This window comes from Drosophila obscura, unplaced genomic scaffold (assembly GCF_018151105.1).
Source record: "Drosophila obscura isolate BZ-5 IFL unplaced genomic scaffold, ASM1815110v1 contig_9, whole genome shotgun sequence".
Lineage (NCBI taxonomy): Eukaryota > Metazoa > Arthropoda > Insecta > Diptera > Drosophilidae > Drosophila > Drosophila obscura.
Window position 1 is genome coordinate 3,744,412 of NW_024542883.1, and position 14,428 is coordinate 3,758,839.

The following is a 14,428-nucleotide window of genomic DNA, read 5'->3' on the forward strand; positions in this document are numbered from 1 at the left end:
AGAAGTGAGCCGCTGACACTACGCAGCTTCAATGGTAAAAGAGTATGTTTTTTGAAGTTTTTGCACGGTAATGTTGAAGCTTTCTCAATATTAACGGCGCTGCCCGTGTCGAACATAGCGGAAAGAATATTTTTATAAGTTTTGCGTATTGGATCAGTGTAAAAATATACTCCTACCTGGTCAAATATCGGAAAAATTGGGTATTTGTCGCTGTCCTCATCCTCTCTTCCATTGCTGATTTGGTGTAAATTTGTGATTTCTCCAGGCACGTCTTTATAGTGTGTCCAAGAGCCTAACAGTCTGAAGCGTAGTGTTTGGACACCAACAATTGTAGCATCGCATCTCACCATGTAGATTGAAGCTGAAGAGACAGTCGATGAGTTCCATTTTGGTTTGTTTTTTGCTCGTAAGTCAGCATAACGGTGTGACAATTCCTTAATTTCGTTGATAGTTTACGCTCCGTACAACATGGCAATGGCTGGCTAGGAGTCACGGAAACCATCGATGATGAAGTGGACTGCTTCAATCTCACATACTCTTGCACGTAACGCCAACTCTGGCATTTGCAAGAGTTCCATAACGGAAGTTTTTGCCGGAATAAAGAATGTTTTCTGAAGTTGGATCAAAGAGCAAAGCCTTTTTTTTGTAAAACTCTAATGGCGGCGTCGATCATATTCTATTATTCAAGCGTGTTTTGGTAGGCATCGTTTTGGGTGCGCGCCTCGTCAATTTGTGGAGCCAGCGTGTCGGAGCCGCTTTTCAAGATGAGGTTAAGGTCGGCCGGAATGTCGGAGTCGGCAGAAGCGTCAGATTTGTTCGGAACAATAGGGCTGGTTGGATGATCAGGAAGCGAGTTTCTGTAGCTGCCGTAAAGTTGCATTGCTCGAGTGCGCAATATTCTGCAAGTCCAGCCAGTCTGCCAGCTGCTGCTTCTCCATGGCAACGTGGTAAATGATGGTTTTCCTTAAAAGATGAATAAACGTAGGAGTTCTTAAAGTGGCTTTGGATTGCGTATCCCACTTCTAAAGTTGTGACACGAGTTTTTGTTCTTTTAATATCTATCTTTTCTTTATTTTTATTCGTCCTCTTTATTTTCTTGTCGATCGATGAATTCCCTCGTCTCGCTGTTATCACCTCCTCCTATTGATCCAATCGATCAGTATCCATAAGACTTATCGCATAAGACTATCGCAGAAGGTGATATCGGGCTATCAATCAGGCTATCAGGGTACTATGGGATGGATAGTGGTACTCATGTTAAAGGTGTTGCCTTACACAACTGTAATATGAATGTAATGTATTCTAATGTATGCCTACATACACAGTTTTTCTCAATACCATACTATGTATAAGGCTCAGCCTAGTATGCCCAATGCTATTCTTTTCATGATTCAACCGTTTACAAACTGTCACAACACTGGCAGAGCGAAATAAAATTGTCTTCATAATTTTTTAAGTTATTGAAGGCATGGTCTTGCCTTCGACCATCCTCTAAAAAATAAGCTTTTCGCATACAAAATTGATGTTCAGTCGAATTCATATAGTTAATTGGGTTAATTTCAATAGTGAGGGCGCATCAAAGTTAGTTTTTAATTCCATTATACCTCCTGTCTTAAGTTTTTAGTCTAACTCTTAGGTCTCCTCTTCTGGACCGAGCAATGACTTCTTCAACGCTCCAAAATCAAAAGTACCGCTATGTCCAAAACTTTCTTTCATCCAATTATTCGATATCGAGCTTACGTATGGTGGCTTGTTTAAAATAATTTGCTTTGTTTTTTCATTTAAAAAAATTAATTTAACCCAGCACTACTATTTCATTGAACAGCAGATATCATGGGTAGTTGTCGAAAGTCATGAAAAACAAGAAGATGAAATGAAAATATAACGGAGTTTCTTCGAGTTTCTAATGCTTACATTCCAGGCTTTCCGTTAAGAAATCTCTCAAAAAGAGTTTGAAAGTAGTGACCTGCGGCACTACTATTTCATTGAACACAACTGTATATGCAAGGAATTGGTATATACATACATATATGTTCATTTTAACAGATAAACAAAAAAAATAATGTAACTGTAGAGCATACACTTTTCAAACTTTGGTCACACTGGGCACAGAGCGAAATATATAGCAATTTCGGTCGATGGAGAATTAAGCGCGTCTGCTTATTAAGCATAAGACTTAGTATGTTTGGAAATAGTCAGACAGGCTCAAATTTTCACTTTCGCAAAAATTTCCGATTTACTTTGGAAAACGGAACGTTAGGCTCTACCGCATTCGGAAAGCGCAAAATTTTGCGCTTTCAAAATGGCAACAAAACTCGCCGAAATGAAAAGTAAAAGTATACAACAAATCGAATCTTAATTTCAAAATGAAACGAAAAGGAACGTTGTAAGTCGCTTCTGTGGACGCGACCTCTTTTACCCCCCCACTTTTTTTTTTTAAAAATTTTTTAAATTTTTTTTTTTTTTTTTTTTTTTCTTTTTTTTTTTTTTTTTTTTTTTTTTCAAATCTTTTCCCCCCCCTTTTTTACAAGGGAGGCCCTTTTCCCCCCCCCCTCTCCCCCCCCCCCCCCCCTTTTTTTTTTTTTTTTTTTTTTTTCTATTTTATACCCGTACTCAGTTATTATATAAATATGTGAGATTATGATATATGTGGAATTTCAAAATCCTTTTTTTATTACATTTGTTTTCTACAAATCTGTGGCAGACACAATTTAAGAATGCCCGTAAATCGCCTTGAGACCTGCGTGGGATTCCTGAGTCTGGAAACCAAATTCTGGAGTCGGTCATCGGCGCGCGGCGCAGCATGGCTATCGCTCGGCTATTGATGCTGATCAAAAATTTTTTTTTTTGGGGGGGGAAATCCCCCATAAACCTCCACCCCAACTACCCCCTTTACTTTTTTTTTGGTTTGGGTTAAAAAAATAAAACTAAGCGCAGTATCATAGCAGATTGCCGAATCTAAATCGGATCATAATTATAGCCAGAGTAAAGAAATTGATTTTCAGTTGGCTCCCCCGCCTCCTACAGCAAGCGACCCGCTACTCATTCTCTTTCTCGTTCGCACACTCTGCCGCGTTCAGTGCGCGAGCAACCCCTAGCGGAGGAAATGTAGAATCTAAATGGTACATGTATAATGTATAGCAAAACGAGAAGGAACGTGTGAGTCGCTTCTGGGGACGCGACTCTACTTATACCCGTACTCAGTCAGTATAACCATTTTTGAGCTTATGATATTTTAAAATTTTAGAAAAAAAAAATTTTTTTAAATTTTTTTGCTACATCTGCTATCTACATCTACATATACAATGTCTATTCTACATCTAACATGTAGATTGTACATGTTCCATTCATATTCTACATCTCCTCCGCTAGGGGTTGCTCGCGCACTGAACGCGACAGAGTGTGCGAGCGAGAAGGAAAATGAGTTGCGTTTTCGTTTGACGGAGGGGGAAGGGGAAGCAGCTGAAAATGAATTTCTTCATTCTTGCTATAATTATGATCCGATCTGATTCAGATTCGGCAGTCTGGTAGATATGGTCATTCTCTACGATACTGTGCCTGCTTCAGATTTTCGTCTTTTGTGGGGGCGGAAGGGGGTGGGGCGAAATTTTGAAATACACTTGTAGCAGTGGGATATCACATAAGTCTGGAAACCAAATTTAGTTGCCCCAGCTCTTATAGTCTCTGAGATCTAGGCGCTCAACAAGACAGACAGACGGACAGACGGTCAGACGGACAGACGGACAGACAGACATGGCTATATCGACTCGGCTATTGATGCTGATCAAGAATATATATACTTTATGGGGTCGGAAACTTTTCCTTCTCTGCGTTACACACATCCACTTTTACCACAAATCTAATATACCCCTTAACTCTTTTTTGAGTACGGGTATAAAAATGTAATACTAAAATTTTTTTTTTTTAATTTTAAAATTCCAAAAAAATTATAAGCTCAAAAATGTATATACTGACTGAGTACGGGTATAAGTAGAGTCGCGTCCCCAGAAGCGACTCACACGTTCCTTCTCGTTTTTTATTCAACTCTTCCACAGTCAAGAATTCTATCACAACAAATCATATTTATCTCTCTTTCTAGTTCGTGACAATCAGGTTTACAACGCGATTGTAGACCAGAGACCGAACGTCCTTTGATATGACGAAGTCGAAGTGCGTGAAGCTCTCGAGCTTCACTTTCCGGCTCTCAATGCAGTTCGGCAAACGCTGCTGCAGGTTTGTGACGTCCGAGCCAGAGGCCAGCCAATCGTTGGCCCCGTGATGCAGGACCACCCTGCACTGCGTCTGCGACAGGTTGTAGGATGGTGGGGAGATGGATTTGTAGCGAATGAGGTTTTTAGTCGGACCATGGTCATAGCGCCGGAAGTAGAGATTCATGTGCAGCTGAGCGTAGTGATGGATCTGCATGGTGGAGCCTCCCTGGGAACCGTGACCGACGATGATGGGAGTCAGAGTCTAAGAAGAGACAGGGAGTTTAAAAGGTTCGATCCAGTCTTCTCTTAGATCAGCTAAAGCCCCGATCCATACCCGATTGAAGCCCTGCCAATTGAAGCCACATAGGACAAAGTCAAACATTCCGCAAATTTGACTGGTGATCTCGTTAGCCGGGCAGATGTGGTGTCTGAACTGCTCAATGAGCTTTGTTGACACGGAGATAGCATAGCCTCCCAGTTGTAAAAGAAGCGTCTGTAAATACGCCCGGGAAGTCAACAAAGTGGGTCAACAAATACGGCTCTGACTCACCGTCAGGGGTCCTTTGAAAAAGCTCATGAACTTGAGCACCGGACTGCGAGTCTGCTGCATATACACTGTCGGAGAGAGGGCCTGCATGAGCATCACTTTGCTGGAGTACTCGGGGAGTTCGCTGCACATAACGAAGAATACAGTTGAGCCCTGGGAGTGCCCAATGTACTGAATCTTCTGGAAATTCGTGCGCTCCAGGATCAAGTCTATGGACGATGGCACATCGTTGGTACCGATGTCGTGGAAGGAGAAGTCCCAGTAATCTTTCTGACTGATAAACTTTTTCGTGTGCTCCTTGGAGTAGATATTGCCACGGGTGTTCAGCATCCAGACATCGTAGCCCTTTTGGAACAGTATGTAGGCTAGTCCATTTGCCGGGCCCATCATCACCCAAGCCGCTGAGCTGGACATGAGTCCGTGGACTAGTAAAACGGGCTGAGCACCCGGTCGCGGCATGCGGTGCATGCAGAGCTTGTAGCCATCTTTTGTGGTCACGAAATGGGTATCTACCGGATATCCATACTTCTTGATAAGCTCAACCTGTTAGAAATATTCCACGTTTCAAGATAGCATATCCGTATAGAATGATGTTTCTTATGTACTACTCACCGTCTTCAGCTTCCCGTCGATTTCAATATCGACCTGTGTGAAGTGATTTTGTAAAGGTGGTATAAGGAACGTTCTCTGTTGTAAATTTCTCTCGCCACCCACATAAATCGATTGCTGAGCCGACGGGTCTGAATTCGAATATTGCATAAAGTCGTGAGTCGCATCGTCATTAAAATTGTTCTGTTGCTCATATTGACCTTGACTCAACTGCGGTCTTGGTAGTTTTGGAATGAATGGATAAAATGAGTTTTCTGTAATTCCGTGTTGGGCTGGCCTCTGATGTTGAATCTGCTCATGCACAGGGGACATGAATGACGTTTCCTGTTGTATATCTTTCTGGCCCCCAATATAAATCGATTGCTGAACCGACGGGTCTGAATTCGGATATTGCATAAAGTCGTGAGTCTCATCGCCATTAAAATTGTTCTGTTGATCTGATTGACCTTGATTCCACTGCGGTCTTTGTTGATTTGGAATAAATGAATCATGTGAGTTTTCTGTAATTCCATGTTGGGCTAGCCTTTGATGTTGAATCTTTTTCGTGGCAACTAGGTCAACAACGCGATTGTAGACCAGAGACCGAACGTCCTTTGATATGACGAAGTCGAAGTGCGTAAAGCTCTCGAGTTTCACTTTCCGGCTCTCAATGCAGTTCGGCAAACGCTGCTGCAGGTTTGTGACGTCCGAGCCAGAGGCCAGCCAATCGTTGGCCCCGTGATGCAGGACCACCCTGCACTGCGTCTGCGACAGGTTGTAGGATGGTGGGGAGAAGGATTTGTAGCGTATGAGGTTTTTAGCCAGACCGTGGTCATAGCGCCGGAAGTAGAGATTCATGTGCAGCTGGGCGTAGTGATGGATCTGCTTGGTGGAGCCTCCCTGGGAAGCGTGACCGACGATGATGGGAGTCAGAGTCTAAGAAGAGACAGGGAGTTTAAAAGGTTCGATCCAGTCTTCTCTTAGATCAGCTAAAGCCCCGATCCATACCCGATTGAAGCCCTGCCAATTGAAGCCACATAAGACAAAGTCAAACATTCCGCAAATTTGACTGGTGATCTCGTTAGCCGGGCAGATGTGGTGTCTGAACTGCTCAATGAGCTTTGTTGACAGGGAGATAGCATAGCCTCCCAGTTGTAAAAGAAGCGTCTGTAAATACGCCCGGGAAGTCAACAAAGTGAGTCAATAAATACGGCTCCGACTCACCATCAGGGATCCCTTAAAAAAGCTCATGAACTTGAGCACCGGACTGCGAGTCTGCTGCATATACACTGTCGGGGAGAGGGCCTGCATGAGCATTACTTTGCTGGAGTACTCGGGGAGTTCGCTGCACATAACGAAGAATACAGTTGAGCCCTGGGAGTGCCCAATGTACTGAATCTTCTGGAAATTCGTGCGTTCCAGGATCAAGTCGATGGACGATGGCACATCGTTGGTACCGATGTCGTGGAAGGAGAAGTCCCAGTATTCTTTCGGACTGATAAACTTTTTCGTGTGCTCCTTGGAGTAGATATTGCCACGGGTGTTCAGCATCCAGACATCGTAGCCCTTTTGGAACAGTATGTAGGCTAGTCCATTTGCCGGGCCCATCATCACCCAAGCCGCTGAGCTGGACATGAGTCCGTGGACTAATAAAATGGGCTGAGCACCCGGTCGCGGCATGCGGTGCATGCAGAGCTTGTAGCCATCTTTTGTGGTCACGAAATGGGTCTCTACCGGATATCCATACTTCTTGATAAGCTCAACCTGTTAGAAATATTCCACGTTTCAAGATAGCATATCCGTATAGAATGATGTTTCTTATGTACTACTCACCGTCTTCAGCTTCCCGTCGATTTCAATGTTGGGCTGCGTGAAGTGATTTTGTACAGGTGGAATTAAGAAGGTGCCCTGTGGTATATTTTTCTGGCCATCTATCGAATGCTGAACCGACGGGTCTGAGTTTGGATATTTCAGAATATCCTGAGTCTCATCGCCATAAAAATTGTTCTGTTGATCTGATTGACCTTGATTCCACTGCGGTCTTTGTTGATTTGGAATAATGAAATCATGTGAGTTTTCTGTAATTCCATGTTGAGCTAGCCTTTGATGTTGAATCTTTTTCGTGGCAACTAGGTCAACAACGCGATTGTAGACCAGAGACCGAACGTCCTTTGATATGACGAAGTCGAAGTGCGTGAAGCTCCTGAGTTTCACTTTCCGGCTCTCAATGCAGTTCGGCAAACGCTGCTGCAGGTTGGTGACGTCCGAGCCAGAGGCCAGCCAATCGTTGGCCCCGTGATGCAGGACCACCCTGCACTGCGTCTGCGACAGGTTGTAGGATGGTGGAGAGATGGAGTGGTAGCGTATGAGGTTTTTAGTCGGACCATGGTCATAGCGCCGGAAGTAGAGATTCATGTGCAACTGGGCGTAGTGATGGATCTGTTTGGTGGAGCCTCCCTGGGAAGCGTGACCGACGATGATGGGAGTCAGAGTCTAAGAAGTGACAGGGAGTTTAAAAGGTTCGATCCAAGTCTTCTCTTAGATCAGCTAAAGCCCCGATTCATACCCGATTGAAGCCCTGCCAATTGAAGCCACATAGGACAAAGTCAAAGACTCCGCATATTAAGCTCGTGATCTCGTTGACCGAGCAGATGTGGTTCCGGAACTGATGGATGAGCTTTGTGTTCAGGGAAATCTCGTGGCCTCCGAGGTGCTCGAATAGTATCTGCAAGTACGCCCTGGAAGTCATGGCAAGTGAGTCAATAAATACGGCTCCGACTCACCGTCAGGGGTCCTTTGAAAAAGCTCATGAACTTGAGCACCGGACTGCGAGTCTGCTGCATATACACTGTCGGGGAGAGGGCCTGCATGAGAATCACTTTGCTGGAGTACTCGGGGAGTTCGCTGCACATAACGAAGAATACAGTTGAGCCCTGAGAGTGCCCAATGTACTGAATCTTCTGGAAATTCGTGCGCTCCAGGATCAAGTCGATGGACGATGGCACATCGTTGGTACCGATGTCGTGGAAGGAGAAGTCCCAGTATTCTTGTAGTCTGATAAACTTTTTCGTGTGCTCCTTGGAGTAGATATTGCCACGGGTGTTCAGCATCCAGACATCGTAGCCCTTTTGGAACAGTATGTAGGCTAGTCCATTTGCCGGGCCCATCATCACCCAAGCCGCTGAGCTGGACATGAGTCCGTGGACTAGTAAAATGGGCTGAGCACCCGGTCGCGGCATGCGGTGCATGCAGAGCTTGTAGCCATCTTTTGTGGTCACGAAATGGGTCTCTACCGGATATCCGTACTTCTTGATAAGCTCAACCTGTTAGAAATATTCCACGTTTCAAGATAGCATATCCGTATATAATGATGTTTCTTCTGTACTACTCACCGTCTTCAGCTTCCTGTCGATTTCAATGTCGGCCTGCGTGAAGTGATTTTTTTTAAGTTGTTTGAAGAACGTTTTCTGTTGTAAATCTCTCTGGCCATCGATGTAAAACGATTGCTGAACCGACGGGACTGAGCTCGGATAATGCATAGTCTCGTGAGTCGCATCGCCATCCAAATTGTTCTGTAGCTCTGATTGACGCGGTCTTGGTTGGTTTAGAATGTTTCCTGTAATTCCATTTTGGTCTGGTCTCTGATGTTGAATCTTTAGCTGCACATTTACGTGGCCCTGTGCGCGGTGTTGGTCCTCATTTTGGTCTTGGAGAGCTGGATGCTGGCCTTGGGACTGTGACTCGAATCCGTCAGAAAACTGAAGACCCCCTTTGATGCTGAGGTTGGCCGATAGAAGAGGATTATGTTTTTTTGCGTGGTCCAGAATCTTGCAAAGCACGCAATCGCTTGCCTCGATGATGACGGTGGCTTGGAGGATTAAAAGCGCGGACAGCGCATTACAGTAAACGATCCGCATTCTGGGACTGGATGGCTTACATTTGGGGTTACTTGGAGAGGCGCCTTATATAGGACCCCTTTAAAATGTGGCGTGCCGAGACGGATTTATAGTGTGAAATAGATAAAGCCGTGAAAAACGGCGTTACAAATGACGGGGTTACGTAATTAGCGTCATTATCAATGGTTACGGAAGCTTTTCTATTTCCTTGTACGTAGATTCCATTGCTCCTGTTTTCAGTATTAGTTTTCCCAATACTATATTCCAATTTTTGTGTTGACTCCCTTTACATATTGTTGGATTCTGTTTTCGTTTGTTGTTTTACTTTACACGCACCAAGGTGACCCCTATCATGTCTATTCACACAATTATGTCGGACGGATCGATAGATTCGCGTGCCAGTGTGCAATACGCCGGGGTGCAGAGATCCGGTGTACCCCAGCAGGAAGAAGTCCTCGATGAGGACATGGAGGAGTTGTACAAGAGGATAATGCCTATTGACTCCGACTACGATCCGGCGCTTTGTCGGGACCAGTTCCTGCAGACCTTGTTTGAAGATCTGGGTATCTGCAATGTCAATGAAGTAGATCATGCAGGCCCCCTGCTGGCCAACGTTGGATCTGCTTTTAGTGCATATTCGTTGGACCCTCAATTCTCACGACCCCCGAATTGGACCCTCGAGAGCTTCGTGCGCAAGCTAAAGCATAAGGAGACCCTCAACAGCTTCATGCCCCAGACCAGCACGATCCAGATAGGGGACCAGCTCTTTCAGCTGGCTACGAAAATGGGTCGATATGATGAATTGTTGGAGTCCATGCAGCGCTCGTCGCTGTTCTATATGTTCAGGCGCACATGTTACCAGCTGCAGGTTCTTATGAAAGCTTGTATCCACAAAGGGGAGATGGATGTGAAGGACCTACCCCACAACATGTTCTCCTGGTCGTTGGAGGATTTCTTTAGACGACGCGAGCTTAAGGACTTTGTCTACTTGGACGTTCTATTGCGGGACCACACCGCCAACACCTTGGGCTGGGCCAAGTACCGGGTGGATCTTCAGGAGACTGAGCGGTTCTATAGGTATTTCTACTCTGAGATCTTCAAGGGCGCCGGCTACCGCAAACTGCTGGCTCTGATCTGGGAGCAGAAGCAAATGCTTATCATCGACAATGCTTTGGAGGTGGACCTCGAAAAGTCGAGAGCCTCTCTGGAAAACACAAACTTTAAGGCCCGTCGCTATTCGAACGCCTGGTGGGAGGGCTACAAGAGCAATATGGTCGAAGAGCTTCAGCAGCACTGCATGGAGGCTACTGTGACGATTCCCATCGAGTGCCGCTACCTCTGTGCCTACTACGACACCCAGGTGGAGATGCAGGAAATGAAGGACAACGTGCGCACACGCCAGCTACAGAAGGAGCTCGAGGACGTCAGGAGGTACATACAGCAGGGAAACGACACCACGCAATCCTCCCTCAATACCTACTACGTGATCATAGAGGTAAAGTAAATGTAGTGGGTCCTCGTCCTCCTCCCCTTTTAAACCAAACTTATTCTTCTCTACCAGAACTACCGTAATCGATTGAGCGTACTCAGTGATAAATTCGATAGGGACATGGATCACTGGGAGGACGAAATACTGCAAAACAACTTTCGCCTGAGCAAAGCTCGCGATGACTTGAAAGAAGCAATTGATAATGTGATCTTTATGCGTCGCCGTATTGCCGAAGTTCAAGCCTTGATACAGGCCGAGAACCAGGCGGAGATCGACCGCGTGGTATGACCCATTTCTTTACATATAAGTACACACTTACCGAAACCCAAATGTGGTGACTTTTCCCCAGGCCAACGAGCAACAAGAACGCCAGAAGGCTGCCAATAGGATAGACAATGCCAAACGGAAGAAAATCAAGGGGAAGGCGAAGGCCCGCAGAGTCCTTCCCCAGAAGCGACAGTCATAATTCAGCCAGTCCGAAAAGAGAATTTTAAAACAGTTTGTTGTTTCCACCGAATGTATTTCTAGCCTGTAAATCGAAATAGCCACTTACTGTAGTGGTCTGAAATTTTAGTTAAAATACACACTCTCATTCCTTAAATATAGGTACTTAGAGGATTTAAAGGTTATAAAGGAAAGGATAAATGAAACAAACTGGAAATTGAGCTTGACTGCCATGGCTGGATAATCTGCTTCTACTGACCTCCCCACTATGACCCCGTCTTCGTGCTGACTGCGGGGCATATCCTTGGATCATTAAAGCCATGCTACTCTTCTTCCTCTACATGACGACATTTGCGGTGATTTGTAATTTTTTCCAGAATATCATTGAGATGCAGTGAAACCTTGAACAAATGGGATATTAAGCTCCTACAACGGAACGGAGAAAAACCTGATTATCCTTGGTCTTCCTTTCGTCAAACTCTGTCATGAAGAGCTTGACACATATTAAATTTCAATTCACTGACAGTTGGAATAAGAATCGGGCGCCTAATGAAGGTTAAGCAACTTTTAATGTCCTGGTCCCGGCCATTTGGCAGACCATTAAATGTTCTGCCTGGCAACATGCCATATGTTTCCACCAGGACATAAGCCTTCGGTCTGGGATCATGCCCGAGAAATGGTTCAGAAAAACTTTTCTTATCATTCCTGCGCAAAAAGTCATAAAGACGTTGGCTAAGTATGCAAGTGTGTGTGGCTGAGTGTACGGGATGACATGACGATGACAGTAATCGTAATCCTAGTCGTTGTAATGATGACACTGGAGCCGACACCCATATAAACATATGTTGGGGCTGGGCATTACGGCATGGAGTCAGGTCGTGTAAACGGCTTAACGGTTAGCCACGGATGGCTAACGATTTTCACCCTTTAAATGCTTGCGTTACAGTGTTTTATCCAACCATGAATATTTATACTGTTTTCCCAGATTTTTGCAGTGCAAAACAGAATATGATGCAAATCTTAAAAGTACTAGCATTCACTTTTACTTTAATATACTAGGTCAAAATTGTTCGGTACCATTTATCTTGGGATTCAACTAAATCGAAAATTTCTGTAGAGATGTTTTTATCATGAGTGAATATACATATACTTACAAGTATACAAGCACATCGACTTCTTTCTCTCTTCCTTTAAATTTATATTCCAAAACTTTTGTTTTTCCTACTAATTTTGATCCAAATTCCCATATTCTATCCTATTACTTGCACGAGAATTCCAATTATTTAGGAAATTCCAATCATAGAACTCGAACTAGTTTCTTTTTTCAACTTTAAGCCGTAGAAATCAGTGTTAGGCCTGCATTGAGGGAATGGAACTCTTCCTCGGCATAATAACGCGATAATTCTCGATTTGATTATCCATTAAGTTTTAAATTATATTCGGTATGTTTGTTTTCCACGTCTCCTTCAACGCATGGCAGACTCATATAATGATAGAGACTATATAAATATATTTATGTACATGTAGTATGGGAACCGACCCTCGGTGTCTACTCTCATGTCCAAACCACCTTTTACAGACCCCTTCGGACCCCTTCCTAGTCAAGCATAGCATGAAGTGAGGACTTTAACTTTTGAACTTTTCCTGCCTTGAAATGTTTCTTGAGAATTTACATGTCCACACGCTTTTAGTCGTATGCTCTCATCACATCAGACCACTTCCCACCCACTCTATCAGTAATTTCACGCTCCATTGGACAGTGACATCGGCGCATAATCAAAGGAATGCTTTTGCCCCCACTATTCACCCTCTGGTCAATGCTTTAAGTTGTCCAATTGAAATAAATGCTAGTATTTGCTCCGAATTATCCGAATTTAAATTTCCGGAGCTATAATAGTTTGCTGAATGTATTCAAATTCCACATTTTTGGTCTCTGAAACTCGCGGCCCGTTTTTTGAGAGAAGCCCGTTGATTTGTTCAGGAATAAAAAAGTGCCATTCGATTATCGGTTATGGAGGATTTTCGTTGGTTGTTTATGCAACTGGCTTATGAAACACTCTCTGCCAGCTGTTGTGGCTGTCGCCTCGGCTTCCTCTGCGGCCGCTTCTGCGTTCCATTGCAGTCAGGGCCACTTGTTTCCGCTCGCCATTTCTTTCGCGTGCCTCCTCTGGAGTCCATATATTTCCTTCTTCTCTGCTGTCGGCAGAACCAACACGAGAAGTCCATTGCGAAATTTATGTACACACAAATTGAATGCGCGGATGGATGGTACAAAGCACTGAGAGGAAGCCAGTGGGCGCCAAAATGAATGAAAGAAAAATGTTAGTCGCTGAAAAGTTGGCAGCATTCCTCGACAAGCAAAAGAAATAAAAACGAGAAGGAACGTGTGAGTCGCTTCTGGGGACGCGACTCTACTTATACCCGTACTCAGTCAGTATATACATTTTTGAGCTTATAATTTTTTAGAGCTATGATCACATAAATCAGTTAAGTGAGATGGAAAGGAACAAGAAGGAACGTTATGAGTCGTTTCTGTGAACGCTCTATTGCCCGGCACTATAAATGTACACAAGACGGGCTCGGTATGCAACCAGTGTGGCGAAAGATTAAAGCAAGGCCGATTAAAGCAAGAGCCGAGGCGACAGGTGCAGAGCGCCCTTTAACAGAGAGAGCGCAAAAGCACTACCGAACGTTTAAATTGCTCTGGTTACTAGTTGGCATTATAGGCTGTTCAGACTGGGGCTATGTCATGCTTCTTTGCGTCTTGCCGGAGACGTAGTTTTTTTTTACCCTCTGCCCATCCCGGGGGAATGGTGGGAATTTTTTAAAGATGTGAAACGCCGATTCACACTGGCACCATCTATCAAAAACATTTGATGCACACAATTTGGTGCGACGGAAAATATACTTATAATTTTATAATTTAAATGAATATTAATAATATTGCAATGGTTGTGAATGTGATCCAGCACCAAAATATTTTCTTGCCCAATCTAATCATGTTGCTGGACATGAATGACGATAATGAGTCCAACATTGAAGAGGAGAATTTATTGGAATGGATATCTGTTTTGAAAGCTTTGAAGCGTGGTCATTTGTGACTGCTCCTACTAAATCCAATCAATGTTTTAAATACAAATATATATATTCTATGTTTGTTGAGAAGAGTTTTGAGACATTTTGGGAGAAAAATGTACCCGAAAACAACGAGGCGTTTTTAAAGCTAATTTTTGTATAGCCATAGCATTGTATA

The 14,428-nt window shown here is 44.1% G+C and overlaps 2 protein-coding genes across 5 annotated transcripts; one reads left to right on the forward strand and one right to left on the reverse strand.

Moving 5' to 3' along the window:
• Positions 1-3,968: 3,968 nt before the first annotated feature.
• On the reverse strand, positions 3,969-9,300 carry LOC111073946. Of its 4 annotated transcripts, XM_041595978.1 has the most exons (11): positions 8,739-9,300; positions 8,130-8,669; positions 7,913-8,071; positions 7,180-7,839; positions 6,571-7,110; positions 6,355-6,513; positions 5,568-6,282; positions 5,371-5,498; positions 4,762-5,301; positions 4,546-4,704; positions 3,969-4,473 (listed from the first exon to the last, which is right to left on the reverse strand). In XM_041595978.1, the coding sequence occupies exons 1-11, from the start codon at positions 9,261-9,263 to the stop codon at positions 4,096-4,098; spliced, it is 4,503 nt and encodes a 1,500-aa protein (XP_041451912.1). In that variant the 5' UTR covers positions 9,264-9,300; the 3' UTR covers positions 3,969-4,095. The 4 variants fall into 4 exon arrangements, with proteins under 4 accessions (XP_041451912.1, XP_041451911.1, XP_041451913.1 ...); XM_041595977.1 differs by having other exon boundaries at positions 5,371-6,282; XM_041595979.1 differs by lacking the exons at positions 7,180-7,839; positions 7,913-8,071; positions 8,130-8,669 and having other exon boundaries at positions 5,371-6,282.
• A 182-nt stretch (positions 9,301-9,482) lies between these two features.
• On the forward strand, positions 9,483-11,331 carry LOC111073924. Its single transcript, XM_022366490.2, has 3 exons — positions 9,483-10,737; positions 10,804-11,013; positions 11,081-11,331. The coding sequence occupies exons 1-3, from the start codon at positions 9,595-9,597 to the stop codon at positions 11,195-11,197; spliced, it is 1,470 nt and encodes a 489-aa protein (XP_022222182.2). The 5' UTR covers positions 9,483-9,594; the 3' UTR covers positions 11,198-11,331.
• Positions 11,332-14,428: the final 3,097 nt, after the last annotated feature.